Source organism: Passer domesticus, chromosome 17, assembly GCF_036417665.1.
Source record: "Passer domesticus isolate bPasDom1 chromosome 17, bPasDom1.hap1, whole genome shotgun sequence".
NCBI classification, from domain to species: Eukaryota; Metazoa; Chordata; class Aves; order Passeriformes; family Passeridae; genus Passer; species Passer domesticus.
The window spans coordinates 9608131-9622827 of record NC_087490.1 but is presented as its reverse complement, the minus strand read 5'-3'; the positions used below and the strand labels follow the sequence as shown (position 1 = coordinate 9622827).

Sequence of the window (14697 nt, the reverse complement as noted above, 5' to 3'; positions counted from 1 at the left end):
CAGGAATGTGTCCCAGTGGGTTTGGGATGTCTCCAGAGAGGGGAGTTCCATGCACTTCCTGGGCACTGTTCCAGGGCTCTGCCACCCTGCATGGGAAGAAGTTTTTCCTCATGTTGTTGTGTTTCAGTTTATGACCATTGCTCCTTGTCCTGTCACTTGGTACCACTGAAAAGAGGCTGGCACTCTTCTTTTGCACATGATTTGAGATGTTTGTATGGATTGATGAGATTCCCTCTCAGTCTTCTCCAGACTGACCAGGCCCAACTCCTGCAGTCTCTCCTCATCAGAGAGATACTTCAGACCCCAAATAATCTCTCTGGCAGCTCCTTGTCTTTCTTGAGCTGTGGAGTTCAGAATTGAGCACCACACTCCAGATGTGCCTCACTGGGGCTGAGTGGAGGGGCAGGATTTACCTGCATTTACCCTGTGCTGATTCTGCATTTGGGCGCAGGGCAACTCCCACTTTCCACCCAAGCTCTGGCCTGTCTCTCCGCTGCCCTTGCAGCTCTCTCCATGCTTTTTACTAGAAAACAAATCAACTCTGCTCTTGTTTTGGGCAGCCAGAGCTGCTGGACATGTACACGGTGAACCTGCACCGCATTGAGAAGGACGTGCAGCGCTGTGACCGCAACTACTGGTACTTCACCCCCGCCAACCTGGAGAAGCTCCGCAACGTCATGTGCAGGTGGGGGCTCTGGGGGCCTTCCTGGGGTCCACCTGCAGGCTGGAGCCTCAGACTGTGGTGTGGTTATGGAGTTTTGCTCCTTGCCTTCCTCCCCTCGTCACCCAGCACTGGGTCACAGCTCCAAGGAGGTGGCGGGTCCCAGACCGAGGTGTCCGGCTGTCCTTCCCCATCACTGCTGTGTCCTGGGCTTTTGGCCAAGGCAGGGGCTCCCTGGGCTGCCCAGGAACCAGTGCAGCCCACCTGCTTCCTGCAGCATGCCTGGCAAATGTTTTAATGAGGATCAGCCCACAGAGCTGTGGTGCTAATGAGAAAGTGCCTGAAGCACTGGAATGGTTTGTGCCTGCCTAAAATCCCAGGAGAGAGCCAGACCTGGGTGCATTTCTGAGCCCTTGTGACTCAGAGCTTGCTAGTGACACTCACAGGCTCAGACCAGCTCCAGCTCAGCTGTTGCTTCACAGGCAGCAAAGGCTAAAATATTGTTACTCATCTTGCAAACATGAGGAGAAGCTGCTTTTCCATTAGTGCTGTCACTTCACCCGACAGCCAGAGCTGGAGATCTCTGCTGAGATTAGACCTTCAGCACAGCACATTTTGGAAAACCAGTGGGCAGGATGGAAAAGATCCTTCCCTTGTGCCAGCAGCAGATCTGAGTCCTCTCCGAACACATTTTGCCTTGCTACCAAAAAAGGGAAGATATCCCTGCAGGGCTGGGTGCTTCCTGGGACACTGGGAATGGGAAGGGGAGGCAGGCAGTGTCTGCAGAGAGAGCCAAGGGGATGAATGGAGGGAGAAGGATGAGAATGAGAGATGAACAAGTTCTATCAGTCTCTGCCCTTTAACCAATGACCCCACTGTGCTGTGCTTTGCCATTTTGCTTTTCCCTGGGCTGATGTGCCCTGCACAGCCGTGGCACAGCCCTGCATTGACCCTGGATGTGGCCATGGCAGGGTGTTGATACAGGACTGTGCCATGCATGCCTTACCTGGGAGGCACCACAAGAATTTAATCATTTACAGCATAGGGATAACGGAATTACAGGTGTGATTTACCCCAGCATCCCGGGAAGGGAGACAGGGCATGGGCAAAGGAGGTGACAGGTGGTGGCACTCAGGTCCCAGGTCACCTCTCCTGCTCTCTCACACAGCTACATCTGGCAGCACATTGAGATTGGCTACGTGCAGGGGATGTGTGACCTGCTGGCCCCTCTCCTGGTCATCCTGGATGATGGTGAGTGGCTCTGCTTTCTCTGTCCCTGTGTGGGGATGTGCCTGGAGGTGTGGAGCAGGATCCTGTGATGCTGTCTGGCTCCCAGGAGCCCACCCTGGGGCCAGGCTGGATTTTCTGGAGGGATGTTGCTGCTGCAGGAGCAGCAGTGGCCGTGCAGCCCTGCAGTGATTCTCTCCTCCCTGCACAGAGGCTCTGGCTTTCAGCTGCTTCACCGAGCTGATGAAGAGGATGAACCAGAACTTCCCCCACGGAGGAGCCATGGACACTCACTTTGCCAACATGAGGTCTCTGATCCAGGTGAGTTCCTGGCATGGGGATGGCAGCTCCTCACACCCAAGGGGGAAAGCTGGTCCTGGAGGGGCTGGGGTGGGTTTCAGTGCTGGGGAGCAGGAGGGACAGGGGCTCTAAGGACAGCCTGGGGCAGTGTGTGCAGGAAAGGGAGGGAGGAGCTGGTGCAGGAGGGGAGCAGTGGGATGGAGGGAAGTAGGCAGAGGGATGGATGGTGCCTTGTGTGTGCATTCCTGAGCTTCCTTTTGCTTTTCTGGACAGATTCTGGACTCTGAGCTCTTTGAGCTGATGCACCAGAATGGGGATTACACTCATTTCTACTTCTGCTACCGATGGTTTCTCTTGGACTTCAAGAGAGGTGTGTGAGAGCACCCAAGGGTGGGGCAGGGTCTGCTTCCAGCCTTCTCAGCAGGTTTAAACTTTTTTTTAAAATTTCTTTTCATTTTTCCCTGGTTTATGTTTGGCTGATTGTTCTGTCTAGATACAGAACCTGTTGTTCCAGACCTGTTGCTGAGTTTTTCCATGACTATGTCCTGAGGCCTTTGTCACCTGCTGCTGGGCAGAATATTTCTCCCTACAGATGACTGACTTCTGCTTCCAGCTGCAGCAGGTTCCTGTGGGAAGGAAGCACTCAGTGTGTCCCCCCTGCTGCTGTGAGCTCTGTGAGCCTGGGTGGGGTGAGTGGAGTGGTAACTGCTGTTCTCTGCTCACAGAGCTGGTGTATGATGATGTCTTTGCTGTCTGGGAGACCATCTGGGCTGCTGCTCACGTCTCCTCTGCTCACTACGTGCTCTTCATAGCCCTGGCCCTGGTGGAGATGTACCGGGACATCATCCTGGAGAACAACATGGATTTTACAGACATCATCAAGTTTTTCAACGGTACAGCTCGTGCTCTGTTGGGCTGAGGTTGGGGCAGCTGCTCAGGTGTGGGAATGTTTAACACCCAGAGCTCTGAGTGGTCTGGTGGGGCTGGAATCCACCTGCCCTCCTCAGCAGGGGCCAGCCTGGATGTGTTGGAGGGAGCTGAGGTTTGGGCTGGTTAAGGATGGCTCTGCAGAGCCAGGTGGCCCTGCCAGGGGAGGTTGGGAATGTGGGGTGGGGGCTGCTCTGCTCTGACCTGGCTGGTGTGTGTTGCAGAAATGGCCGAGCGCCACAACACCAAGCAGATCCTGAAGCTGGCTCGGGACCTGGTCTATAAAGTGCAGACTCTGATTGAGAACAAATGAAGGAGCCGGGGCAGACGAGGCACCCAAAGAGCCAGGACTCCCCTCCGACGCCTCCTCCCTTCTCCTGTTTCTCCAAGTGCCACACCCGTGGGACTCAGGTGGTGGGACATGTGCTGCTATGTGAGCTGGGAGTCCCCTGGGCTCAGCACAGGCCCAGGCTCAGACCTTCTGCAGTGACTCAACCAAAGATCCCTCCAGGTGTGTTCCTGTGCTGGGAGCAGGACCAGGCAGTGGCTTCCTGGCCTCGGAGCAGCTGCCGTGGCCACCAAAACTGCCCAGGCATTGCCACATCCCAGGGTGGAGCTCGGGGGCTGGGGGAGCAGGGCTTGGTAGCACAGAGGCAAAGCTGATTCCTTGGAAAGCTGCTTCCTTGGGCAGCCCTTCCCTGTGGTGTGGGAAGGCAGCCAGCCCTGAGAGCCCAGGCAGTGCAGGGATGCTGCCAGTTCTCAGCTTCTCACCAACACAATGAGGTTGTGCCAGTAATGGGGGGCACTTTGATCACAGAAATTCCTCTTTTGATCTTGTCCCTCAATGCATTGCTTCCCCCTCAGTATTATCTTTTCTTAGGGCTCTGTTTTCTCCCTGGGATTTTACATTGTTCCTACAATATCTGAGCACACAAGAGGTTTGTGTCTGGATGGATTTTCAGAACAGCTCCAAATTCAGCATTGGGGTTATTTTTCAAAATCCAGCCTCTTTAATGTTCTCTGAACACTGGGAAATCTGGTCCTGACCTCCTCTGGGAACTCCAGGCTGGAGGTTTTCTTACCTGCCTTACTTTAGCTGCTTGTGGTAGGAGTCTGGTCTCTTGTTGTTCCTCTGAGCTCTTGTGAGGGAAGGGCTCAGAAGCAAGTCAGAGCTCCTGATTATCCTGACTTTCCCTCTGACAGCTTCAGGGCTGGCTGTTGAGTCCCTAAACCCACTGAGCATCTCCAGTTTGGTCTTGGTGGGCTTTCCCCACAGGCCTGTGAGAGGAAAATAGCCCAAGGTCCCTGAGTGGGCTTTGCTTTGGGAAGATGCACTTGTGTGGCCACTTTTCCTGCACAGCCTGGAGCCCACTGCATGAAGTGCCTCTCCAGCTGCTGTGTCCCACACAGGCTGCCCTGCAGAGGCTTCGGAGTCATTTTTCAACTCAGGTAAAAACAATACAGGAAAAGGAGAGGGGTGGGTGGATGGAGGGTCCAGCCCAGCCCGGGAGGGCAGTGCTGGGCTGGAGCTCTCTCTGAGGGTACTTTCTCTCAAGTTTTGCTGCAAACATTTGTGTTCCCCCCTGGTGCAATGTGTGCTGTGTGTGTGCTCTCCTCTGGCCCTGCTCCTGCCTTGCTGCTGGAGTGCTCCCACAGGAGGGAAAGGGGGCCTTCCTCCCCCTGTGGAACATCTGTCTGTGCTGGTTTGTGTTGGCTCGTGGCACGTGTCAGATGTTGCTGGCAGAAAAAAGGTGGTTGTCAGTGTGCACAGGAGAAAAGTGCTGCTTCAGGGAAGGTCTGAGCAGCGTGGTGCAGTGGTTTGCTGTCTGTGAGCAAATCAGCAATTTCTGTATTCTGGGACATGGAGGTCAAAGCTGGAAAGGGCAGTGGCACGTCCTGAACCCTTTGGGGAAGGGGCTGGGGAAGGGGGAGAGCAATGGGCAGCCCTTCACTCCTCATAATCCCAAAAGATGTGTACAACAATCTGGGAAATTCCCTGAAGCAGTAAAACCCCAAAGGGTGCTGGGCTGCAGTAGCACAGGAAACAAAGAGCTTGAGATCTGCCAGTTCCTGTGAGAATCTTTCATCTTTCCACCAAGCAAGAGTGAAAAGCTCGTGTCCTCCCTCCTTCCAGGCTGCTCCTGTTCCCCCAGGGCTCTAGGAAGGTCTGTCACCTGCCTAGAGGGAAAGGGAAGTGTCTGTCCTCCCTTTCCTGAGGGCCAGGGACCTACAGGTCACCTCAAACACCACCTGACCAAGCAACATTGCTGACACTAAACCTTTCAAGCTTCTTTCCTTGGTTTTTAAACAAAAACAGCCAAGAAATTCTGCACAATATTTGCTGTCTGTATTAACTGAGAGTGTCTTTGGGCCGCTCAATAGCAGTGTTTTTTTTGAATAATTTCTTGGGGGGGGAAAAAGTATTTATTTATTGATTGTACCTGACTGTGTGTCCTTGTGTGCTGGCGTGTGAGTGCGCTCTGTTGTGCAAATGGAGATAGAAATTTTCAATGTTATTTACGATATCTTGTAAATGTTTACCAGAGAATCGTGTCTATATATAATATATATACAGTATAGAGAGAAAATATGTCAACTAAGTGGGTTATTTTTTGAGGGGGGGGGCGGGTGAGAAATCTTTTGCTTCTAAGAACTGTGTGGTTTCTATAGCACCTATTCCATGATGTGCCAATCTGTCACTGTCCCTGTGCTGGGAGAGCTGTTCTGGTGGGGCAACAGGAAGCTCAGAGCAGAGCCACCATCACAACCTCAGTTTGGCTTCACCTTGGTTCTGACTTTAAGACTGGACAAGAGGAAAAAAAAAAGAGGGAACACTAATATAAAAAAGATATATTTCAGCTGTATCCTGGGCAAGTTCTTGTGCATGTGGGGACCCACAGGGAGACCCCACTAGGAGCCTGGGGCACTCTTTGATGGTTAAAAGCTGTTAAGAAGCTGAAAGACAAAGGTTTTGCTGTGGAGCTGTTTGTGGGTCTTCTCTGGGCTCAGCCTCTCCTGCCCCCCTGCTGGATCCCGATGAGATAAAGCCTTGTTCTGGAATTCTGACAGGGCGGTCGTGGTGCTGGAAGCCAGCAGGGATCTCTCCCAGCTGTGCAGCCCGGGATGGCCTGTTTGCCACGCAGGAGAAGCCTGTCACCAGGCTTGTCCATATACAGTAATCTTGTCTGGCCCCTTGGGGAAGAGGAATGTCTCATCCCAGCAGCTCTGTGCAGCTGAAATCCTCCCCCACAATGGCACTGCCAGCCCAGGACTATTTTAGCCTCTTGTTGGCTCTGTGGGAACAGGGGCTGGAGCTCTGTGCCTTAAACTGACAGAGGGCAGGGTTAGATTGGATTTTAGGGAGAAATTCTGCACTATAAGGCACTGGCACACCCTGGATCCCTGGAAGTGTCCCAGGCCAGGTTGGACAGGGCTTGGAGCAACCTGGGCTGGTGGAAGGTGTCCCTGCCCATGGCAGGGGGTGGAACTGGGTGATCTCTAAGTTTCCTTCCAACCCCAACCATTCCATAACTCCATGCCTTCTGAGGAGATTGCTGCAAGGGTGGCATCAGCTGCCAGCCCACGTTCCCTGCCCCAGTCACTCCAAGCTGAGCCTGAGGAAGGAAGGAAGGAAGGATGGGCTCCATGGGCTGAGTTCAGCTCCCATCACCCCCTCACTGAGCTCCCACTTTGCTGTGGGGTTTGTGGTTTGTCTCACACTGAAGCTGCTGAGCTCAGATAATCTCGGTGTGTGTAAATCCTCTCAGTGTTTGTGTCCTGCCCCTGTGTTCCCCTGAGGGAGTGACAGATGGATTCTCTTCCTGCATTTGAGCTTTCTGCTCTTGCAACCTTCCAACCAGCTCTTGGTACTCATCTCTTTTGGTGTCACCTGTGCAGACCCTTCAGAAGTTGTTTGTTCCTAAATGTGTGATTTTCCTGGGAGTTTTTCTCTTGCTGTGTTGAGTCCCTGAATGGCTTTGCTGTGAATGTTTTTTTATGAAGACTGAGAGGGATTTTTTTGCATGGGAACTTCCTGCTGTGTCCCTGTTCTGCTGTCATCCAGCTCCTGGCATGGGGAACATCCCTTAACTTATCCAAATGCACCTGGTAGTGCAATGTGAGCCATTAGTGGAACTGCAGGTGTCAGCCCTGGTCACTGACAGGTGAAAAAAGATTGGAACTGTTGAAGAGGTGGGTCCCAAAATCCCTGGAGACACCAGCCTTGTGGCCAAGAGCAGTTTATGGGATGAAGTTCTTCTTATTCTTTGTTTTTTATTTATTTATTACTTATTTTGCCTATTTCCCCTCTCTTTCCTGGTTTTTCCTGAGGTTCATCCCCTGCACTGGGAGCCACTGTAGCCAATGGGCCTCTGACCAGGGATGGGACCAGTTTTGGGCTTCTCATCCCCTAAGTTTGCTTTTGAAATATCTTACAGTATCTAAATCCCCTTTCTCTAGAGGCACAGTGGGAGCCTCTGAGCCTTTGATCAGTAGGACCAAAATGATGATCATGTCATCAAAACCTCTGTCTTATTTCTCATTCCTTTTGGGAATTTCCCTGAGTGCTGAGCAGTTCTGGGCTTGCCTTCAGCACTTTCCTATGGTGTGAGCACAAATTGATAGAGCACAATGTAGAGATGGAGTTCCAGCCCTTCCTAGCACTATGGAAGGGTTGGAACTCACCAGAACCTCTGTCAGAAATTCCTGTAAAAGTTTTTTCAGATGCCCTGAAGTAGATCAAATGCCGCTGATTGTTCCTGCTTTTCCACTCAAGGTCAGCATCCTCATTGCCCTGAATAAGCAATATTTCACTGATTAAGGTATCTAAACATTGTGGTTCTCAGTGTGGCCACTTTTCTCTCCTCTGGTGGCCACGTGGGCCATGGCTGAGGCCATTTGGCACCACAGCCACATGTTCACACAGCTCAGTGTGTGGATTCCTTCCCAACTTCGCCCGAATCCTGAACTTCTGGAGAATGTACATGGTTGGAATAGGAGTGGAAGTCTTTCAATGTGTCTAATCTAATCTAATTTCTAATTTAATTTTGGATTGGTGCATATTCCACCTTAAATTCCTGTTCAGTAGTTTAATAGCTTCCTTTTATAGATGGATTTTGCACATGGAGGCTGAGCAGAGCCCATGGATGGTGCTGCAGGGGACAGTCCCTTCTCCATGGTGGCTCCTGAGCCATCAGCAGTGGGACATGATGGGAGCAAAGGCATTTTGCATCAGTGCTTTGATGAGGGGAGGGAAAAGCACCATTTATCCTTTTTTTAAAATTATTTTTTAACAAATTAATGCTAAAGATTAAACTATGCACAAGATCTTAAATACATGGAAGTTTTAGGAATGAGTATGGCTTTGCTGCTAAGGACAATAAAGAATTGAAAATCCTGATCCTGGATACTGAGAGACTAAAAATGTCATTGTTGTGACTATGTAAGATTGACTTAAATTCTCAGAAATTCATTCTCTCTGGAGAGTAATTCCCAGAAGCCAGGGAAGAAATTGTTTTCCCAAACAGAATTAATGAAAAGCTTTGAAAATGCAACATGGGTGTAACCTCAGACCCACGATTGTCACTTCCCTGGTTCAAGGAATGTTCTGGAGAGCCAGGCAGGGTGACAGGGTGTGACAGCCATCGTGGGGGCTCTGTGGGACAGGGAATCACCCCTCAGCACAGGGATTTGAATGTATCTGGTGTCCTGGCATTAGACTTTTCTGTTGCCCTACACGGAATTGCTGCTTTTCTCTGTTGGATGCCATTTTGGTCTCTGGGAGTTGCTCGATCTGAGCTTAATGAGCACTTACAGCTTTTAATCTATTTGTAGAAGTGCTGCTAATGTTCTTATATTATCTGAATTCCACACTGTGGTAAAATATCTGTTTTATATTATTTTATTCATGCTTTTGAGGTTTTTTTTTAAATGTAAACTGTTCCTTGTTGTTGAGAAAGAAAAATTAAAGCTCTATTCTCTATGGTTAATGTATTTTCAAATCAATCAGATCTTGGTGGTTCTTTCTGTCTGCGTGGTCTCTGGGGAGGCAGTGAATGGGGATATCCTGAGCAGGGAGTGCCCAAAATGCTCTGAATTTCCACGCTGCTCATGGATTTCAGAGCCTCCTGTTGCTTGTGATGAGCCTCCCCTGTGCTGGGGGGGACTTTGGCTTCTTTTTGCACCCTCCTTGTCCTCATGGTCCTCACTTTACCCCATCCCCATCCCTGGCCTGCTCAGTCCAGCTTTGCTGAGCCTGTCCCTCTGGGCAGATGTGTGGCAGTGACACCTATTTGGCCCTGCTGGCACTGTCACCTCTGTCCTTTCTCTTGCTCTATGCCCCCTAGAACATGGAGAATTTAAACTGGTGGTGAAATAGAGCGATGGAAGAGGAGGAAAAGCACTGAGCAAGGGCTGGGCAGGTCCAAGGAGGTGTCAGAGCAGATGGGGAGGTGACAGAGGGCCCTGGCATGGTGGCAGCCCAGAGCTGGGCCGTGGTGGTGATGGTTTGTACCTGTGTGTGATCTTGTGCTGCCAGGTGAGCTGGGCAGGAGGTGAGGGAGTGCATTCTGCAACGGTGCCCAAAATGACCTTGGACCTGATGTCGTTCTCTTGCCTCAGTATTTCCTGGATCAGTCTCCAGACCTTTAAACTGGCAGTGATAGGATGGGCTGCGGTGCCTTTCTTGCAGGGAAGAGGAGGGACAAGCTTTTCATCAAAAACATGAGGAGGACAAGCTGCCTGTGCTCCCTGCTCAGGGTTGGCACTTGTCACCCCCTGGACTCCACAAGATCCTTGGGTGCTTGTGGGTCTTCCAGCTGTGCCATGGGGGGATGCCGTGTGTGGGAAGAGGGAAGAGGTGTCCCCAACCTCCTTTCTGTGGTGTCAGTTCCTGAACTGCTGTTGGAAGGGTCCACATCACCCCAATGTTGTGTTTTAAGCAGCACAGAATTTAACTGCATTTCTAAAAATGGGAATGCAAGGAAGGCTGGATGCTCACTCCAGATTCCTGCCTCTACCTACTTATGAGAAGAGGCTTAATTAAATAAATCCTGGTATTTAATTAATCCTTAATATGTTTGCTTCTTGAGGCATGTTTGCTCTAATGGCCCAGCCCCAGTTTCCAGTGCAGGCTGAGGTTTGCAGGGAGCTCAGAACTTCAAAAGCTGATGAAGACACTCCCCAAACACGCACAGTTTGCAAAATGTCAGGGTGGGATTCAACCAGCCCTTGCAAATGTGTTAATTACCTGATATTAATTGGCAACCTAACCACCAGGGGCCACATCCCCAAGGTGCCAAAGCAGGAATGCTCTGTGTTCTGAGCAGAGAGACTGGCAAAAATCCTGCCTTTTGGATGGAGGAAAGTAAATGATCCTAAAAGTGAATTTCATTAATTTTTAACTTGGGATAGTTTCTCACAAAAGCAGCTATCCTGAGGTTGTGCTTTGAAGTGCATGGAAATTTCCATCAGTTGCCACCTCCGTGCAGGGCAGGAGACAGCAGCTCTGGAGAGGCAGCAGCTCTGTCCTGTGCAGGAGGAGAAACCATTCCAACCCCTTGCCAACAAGGGCTCCTCAAGAGATGCTGAGGAGGGGCTGGATTATGGGAGCTCCTCCAAGGGGTGGTGGCAGCCCCGGGACTTTCCATGCTCTGTTTTGCTCCTCTGCTCCTCCTTTGGCTGCCAGGTGGCTGTGGCAGATGAACCAGTTTGGCTGTGCCCGTGCCCAGGGCTGGGTGTGATGGGGGGCACTGGGGGCTGTGCTGGTGAGCCCAGCTGGGAGTGCTCGTCCTCACACACCCTCCTGCCAGGCTGGGGCACGTGGCACTGAAGGACCCAGAGTATTTATAGCCCTTGTTAACATGCATGAATGGACACGCTGAGTCCTGGCACAAACATCTGCCCAGGTGGGTGCTGTCCTGGCAACATCCTGTGCTCCCTCTTAACGTGCTCCAGCAACTCTTTCACAGAGGCCTTTTGCAAAGGAAAATGAAGCTGAAAATTCAAAAGCTGATCCAGAGCTGTAGCAATCCCTGGGTAAATCCTGCAGAGGCCCAGTTTGTACAGGCACCACCACCTGGCTGATGCAGGGATAAGGGGCTCACAGCCTTGGGTCACTTCCCAGCCCTGCAGCACTGGGGGATGGAGGACTGTACAACAGGGATTTTGTTAGCCTGGGGTTGGGAATCTCAGGGCACATAAAGTGATTTTGGATGGAAGAGACCTTAAAGTCTACTTAATTCACAGAGGCACCTTCCACTATCCCAGGCTGCTCCAAGCCCTACCCAACCTGGTCTTGGACACTTCCAGGGATGGGGCAGCCACAGCTTCTCTGGGCAACCTGTGCCAGGGCCTCAGCACCCTCACAAGGAAGCATTTCTTCCTAAACTCCAATCTAAACCTCCCCTTTCTCAGTTTAAGTTTTCCTTTTGCTTGCTTTGAGCGCAACAACTGAGGTGAAGCAATCCATGCTCTGGCATTTCCAATGAGCTGTGGATGTACCTCACAGCCATGAAAAATGAGCTGAGATCCAGGAGACAACAGCACAGGGATGTGTTAAGCCAGTCCTTAAGCACAAGGAAGTATGGTGCTGTTTCCTGGAGCATTCCTCAGGAAGTGAAAGCATTTCTGCAAGGCTTTGGCAGCCGTGTTGGAACAACATATGAGTGCTTAGGAGTTATCAGAGAGCTCTGTGATAGTGCAGCACCAAGATTATCTGTGCTGCTTCAGTGGATTTTCTGAGTAGTTTCTAGGAGTTGAGAGGTTGTTGGGGAGGAAGATGCTGCTGTCACTGTGCACAGCTTGGGGTTCAGTCGGGTTTAGTGACTGACCTGGCCCTTGGGTGGATGAGTTTGAGCTTTTTTTAGTCCAGCAAATGGAACACAGATCCTCAGCTTTATCGCCGTGACTAAGGACGTGTTGTTGTTGGCTGAGTTACAGGAGTGCGCTGAAATCTGAGTCACTCTTCTGCTTGGCAAAACAAAAGCAGACTCCCAGGAAATCTGCATCCTTTTGTTCTCCCCACAGCCCCCCAAGCCTGGCCATGTGCTGCTGGCTGATAGCACAGGGATCAGGATGGGGCCATGTCCTCACCCAAAGCGGTGCAGGCAAAACCACCAGGGATTATATAACTGGCAACAATCCCACACCCACTGGTTCTTCCCTCTGTTGCACTGAAACCTCCGTGACGGTGCAATCTAACAGCTCCTTCCTACTGGAGAGCATTATACATACAAATTTGACACTCAATTATCCTTGTTTTTTAGTCAAGGATTCCTTGGCTATGGCTGCTTTCATCAGCTGAGGTTTGACAGCCTCTGCCTTCCCAAACTTCTCCTTTCTGGAGGAAGAAATATTGTGTGGACACCACGGTGTAATCCCACAGCTCCACGCCCCCTCCCAGGGGTGATGCCCTTTCCAGGGCCTGGCAGAGCTCAGCCTTCACGAGGACATTGGACCGTGTGTTTAACAGACTATTCCCTTTAAAACAGGACTCTCTCTCCTGCCTTCCTCCTCCCAGCCCTGTTCCCGAGTCAAACTTGAGGATGGGAGAGGCAGCAATGGGGCCCCATGGCCAGTGGGGTTTCACTGGGAAGGCAGTGCCCTCCCTGTGCTCTGAGCCAGGCACTTGCTCTCTCTGTAGCTCTGCACTGATTTCCATGGTGGATGAGCAAGAAGAGGTGGGAAAGGAAATTTTAAGGACAGTTGCCGTGGTGGTGATGGAGAGTGGGAGGATTTCCTGTTTTCCTTTATGCAGATTATATGTAGTGGGCAGTGGAGCACCTTCCTGCAGCGCTCAGTGCCTGAGGTGTGTGGGGAGCCTGTTTCCTCCTGGGGCTCATCTGAGCTGTCACCAACAGTTCTGGATTTTGTGGGAGCAGTCACCTGGGGGAAGGTTGCAAGGCAGGACACTGAAGTGCTTCCCTGCTGAAGGCCAGAGCATTTCAATGCCACGTGGGCCTGGGAAGGGGAGCAGGGGAGCACTGGAAGATCAGTGTTCCCCTGACCCAGACGGGCTGTTTTTGCATACACCTCCACCTTTTCACATAACAGGAGCAACTGGCTCAGCAGGAAGAGAAGGAGACTGCTGGAACAAAGGAAGGGATTTTGTCGCACCCGCCAAAGTCAGGCAGGGGTGAGACAGAAACGAGACAGAGGAGGGGCTGGGGGTCTGCCTGGGTCCCCTGGTGTTTGTCCCTGCCCTCAGTGTGCAGGTGTGTCATGGGCAGTGTCCATGTGCCATTTGCAATTAACCCGTTTCTCCACTGCAGGGCACTGACAGGCTGTGTGAGAGCAGCTAAATCACCCGAGCAGCCCCACTGGAGCACAGAACATTCACTGGTACTCCCTGCTTTGTGCCATTCTTAGCTCAGTTCTGAAGAGATCCCAGCCTGGAAATTAATTGTATGGTGAAAAGGATAAACAGTGGCATTACTCATCTGAGGAGTGGAGCCTTTTGTTTGAAAACTGTATCTGAAGAATGGAAACTTCACAGATAAGGGACCTGTCATTCTTTTCTGAGTGCAGGCACTCCTTCACTGTAGATTGCAGCTTGTCATCCCTCTGATGGCTCCAGTGAAGTCATAAAACAGAGGGTCAAAGCTCAGATGTCTGCAAGATGGGTCTGGAAGTGTCTGTTCACTATTGCCATCCACACTGCAGGGTGGAATTACAGCCCTAATTCATATACATGGGGTGAGAGGCCAGGGCTCTGCATTTAACTCTGCCCCTTTTGGGGTCACCTCTGCTCTGTTAAGTGCTGATAAACACAGTGGGACAAAGATTCACGCTGGGTCTCAGGTGGGGACAGAGCACAGGGGAAGAACCTTTCCAGGGGCCAGGGCTGTGCCTCATGCCAGGTGCTGTCCTCGCCCTCTGCTCACTGCAGGACACACACACTGGATATTGGAGCATGTCCAGGGAAGGGAACAAAGCTGGGAAAGGGTCTGGAGCACCAGGAGCAGCTGAAGGAGTTGGGAAAGGGGCTCAGGAGAGACCTTCTGGCTCTCCACAACTCCCTGACAGGAGGGTGCAGCCAGGTGAGGGTCATGCTCTGCTCCCAGGGAAGAAGGGACAAAACCAGAAGGAAATGGCTTCAGGTTGTGCCAGGGGATATTTAGATTGGATAGTGTGGAAATTTCTTCATAGAAAGGATTGTCAGGCATTGGAACAGACTGCCCAAGGAGGTAGTGGAGTTCCACCCCTGAAGGGATTTAATGAATGTGTCAATGTGGAGCCTGGGGACATGGGTGGCCTGGGCAGTGCTGTGGTTGGACTCGATGGTTTTAGAGGGCTTTCCAACCCAAAAATTTCTATGATTCTAAGGGAGCAGCAGCACTGGGGTGGCAGTGGGGTGGCAATGAGGTGGCAATTCTCCTGCCTGGTGCCAGAGTTGGGGTGCAAGGGCTGGCTGTGACAGCCGGGGGTTCCCATCCCAGCGCAGCACCACCACTCCCACAGTTCTGCACTACAGCCATTCCTTTTCTCACAGGTTTGGGGTGTCCCCAAGGCAAGAAGGGCCGGGTGAGGATCTGGCCCCTGCGGCCCCACACGGGCCAGGCCGGGCCTGCTCCGTGCCCCTCAGC

The 14697-nt window shown here is 51.7% G+C and overlaps 2 protein-coding genes across 6 annotated transcripts in view; one reads left to right on the top strand and one right to left on the bottom strand.

Moving 5' to 3' along the window:
- Positions 1–6674, top strand: part of SGSM1 (small G protein signaling modulator 1) — a 34038-nt gene extending 27364 nt beyond the window's left edge. For all 5 annotated transcript variants that reach the window (XM_064392028.1, XM_064392027.1, XM_064392026.1 and 2 more), the window contains 6 exons: positions 561–685; positions 1830–1912; positions 2100–2209; positions 2462–2558; positions 2914–3081; positions 3340–6674. In XM_064392028.1, the coding sequence (XP_064248098.1) occupies positions 561–685; positions 1830–1912; positions 2100–2209; positions 2462–2558; positions 2914–3081; positions 3340–3428 (672 nt within the window). In that variant the 3' untranslated portion in view covers positions 3429–6674. The remainder of the gene's footprint in view (positions 1–560; positions 686–1829; positions 1913–2099; positions 2210–2461; positions 2559–2913; positions 3082–3339) is intronic.
- C17H12orf76 (chromosome 17 C12orf76 homolog) overlaps positions 1–14697 on the bottom strand; it is a 209380-nt gene that overhangs the window by 40631 nt on the left and 154052 nt on the right. The window lies entirely within an intron of this gene.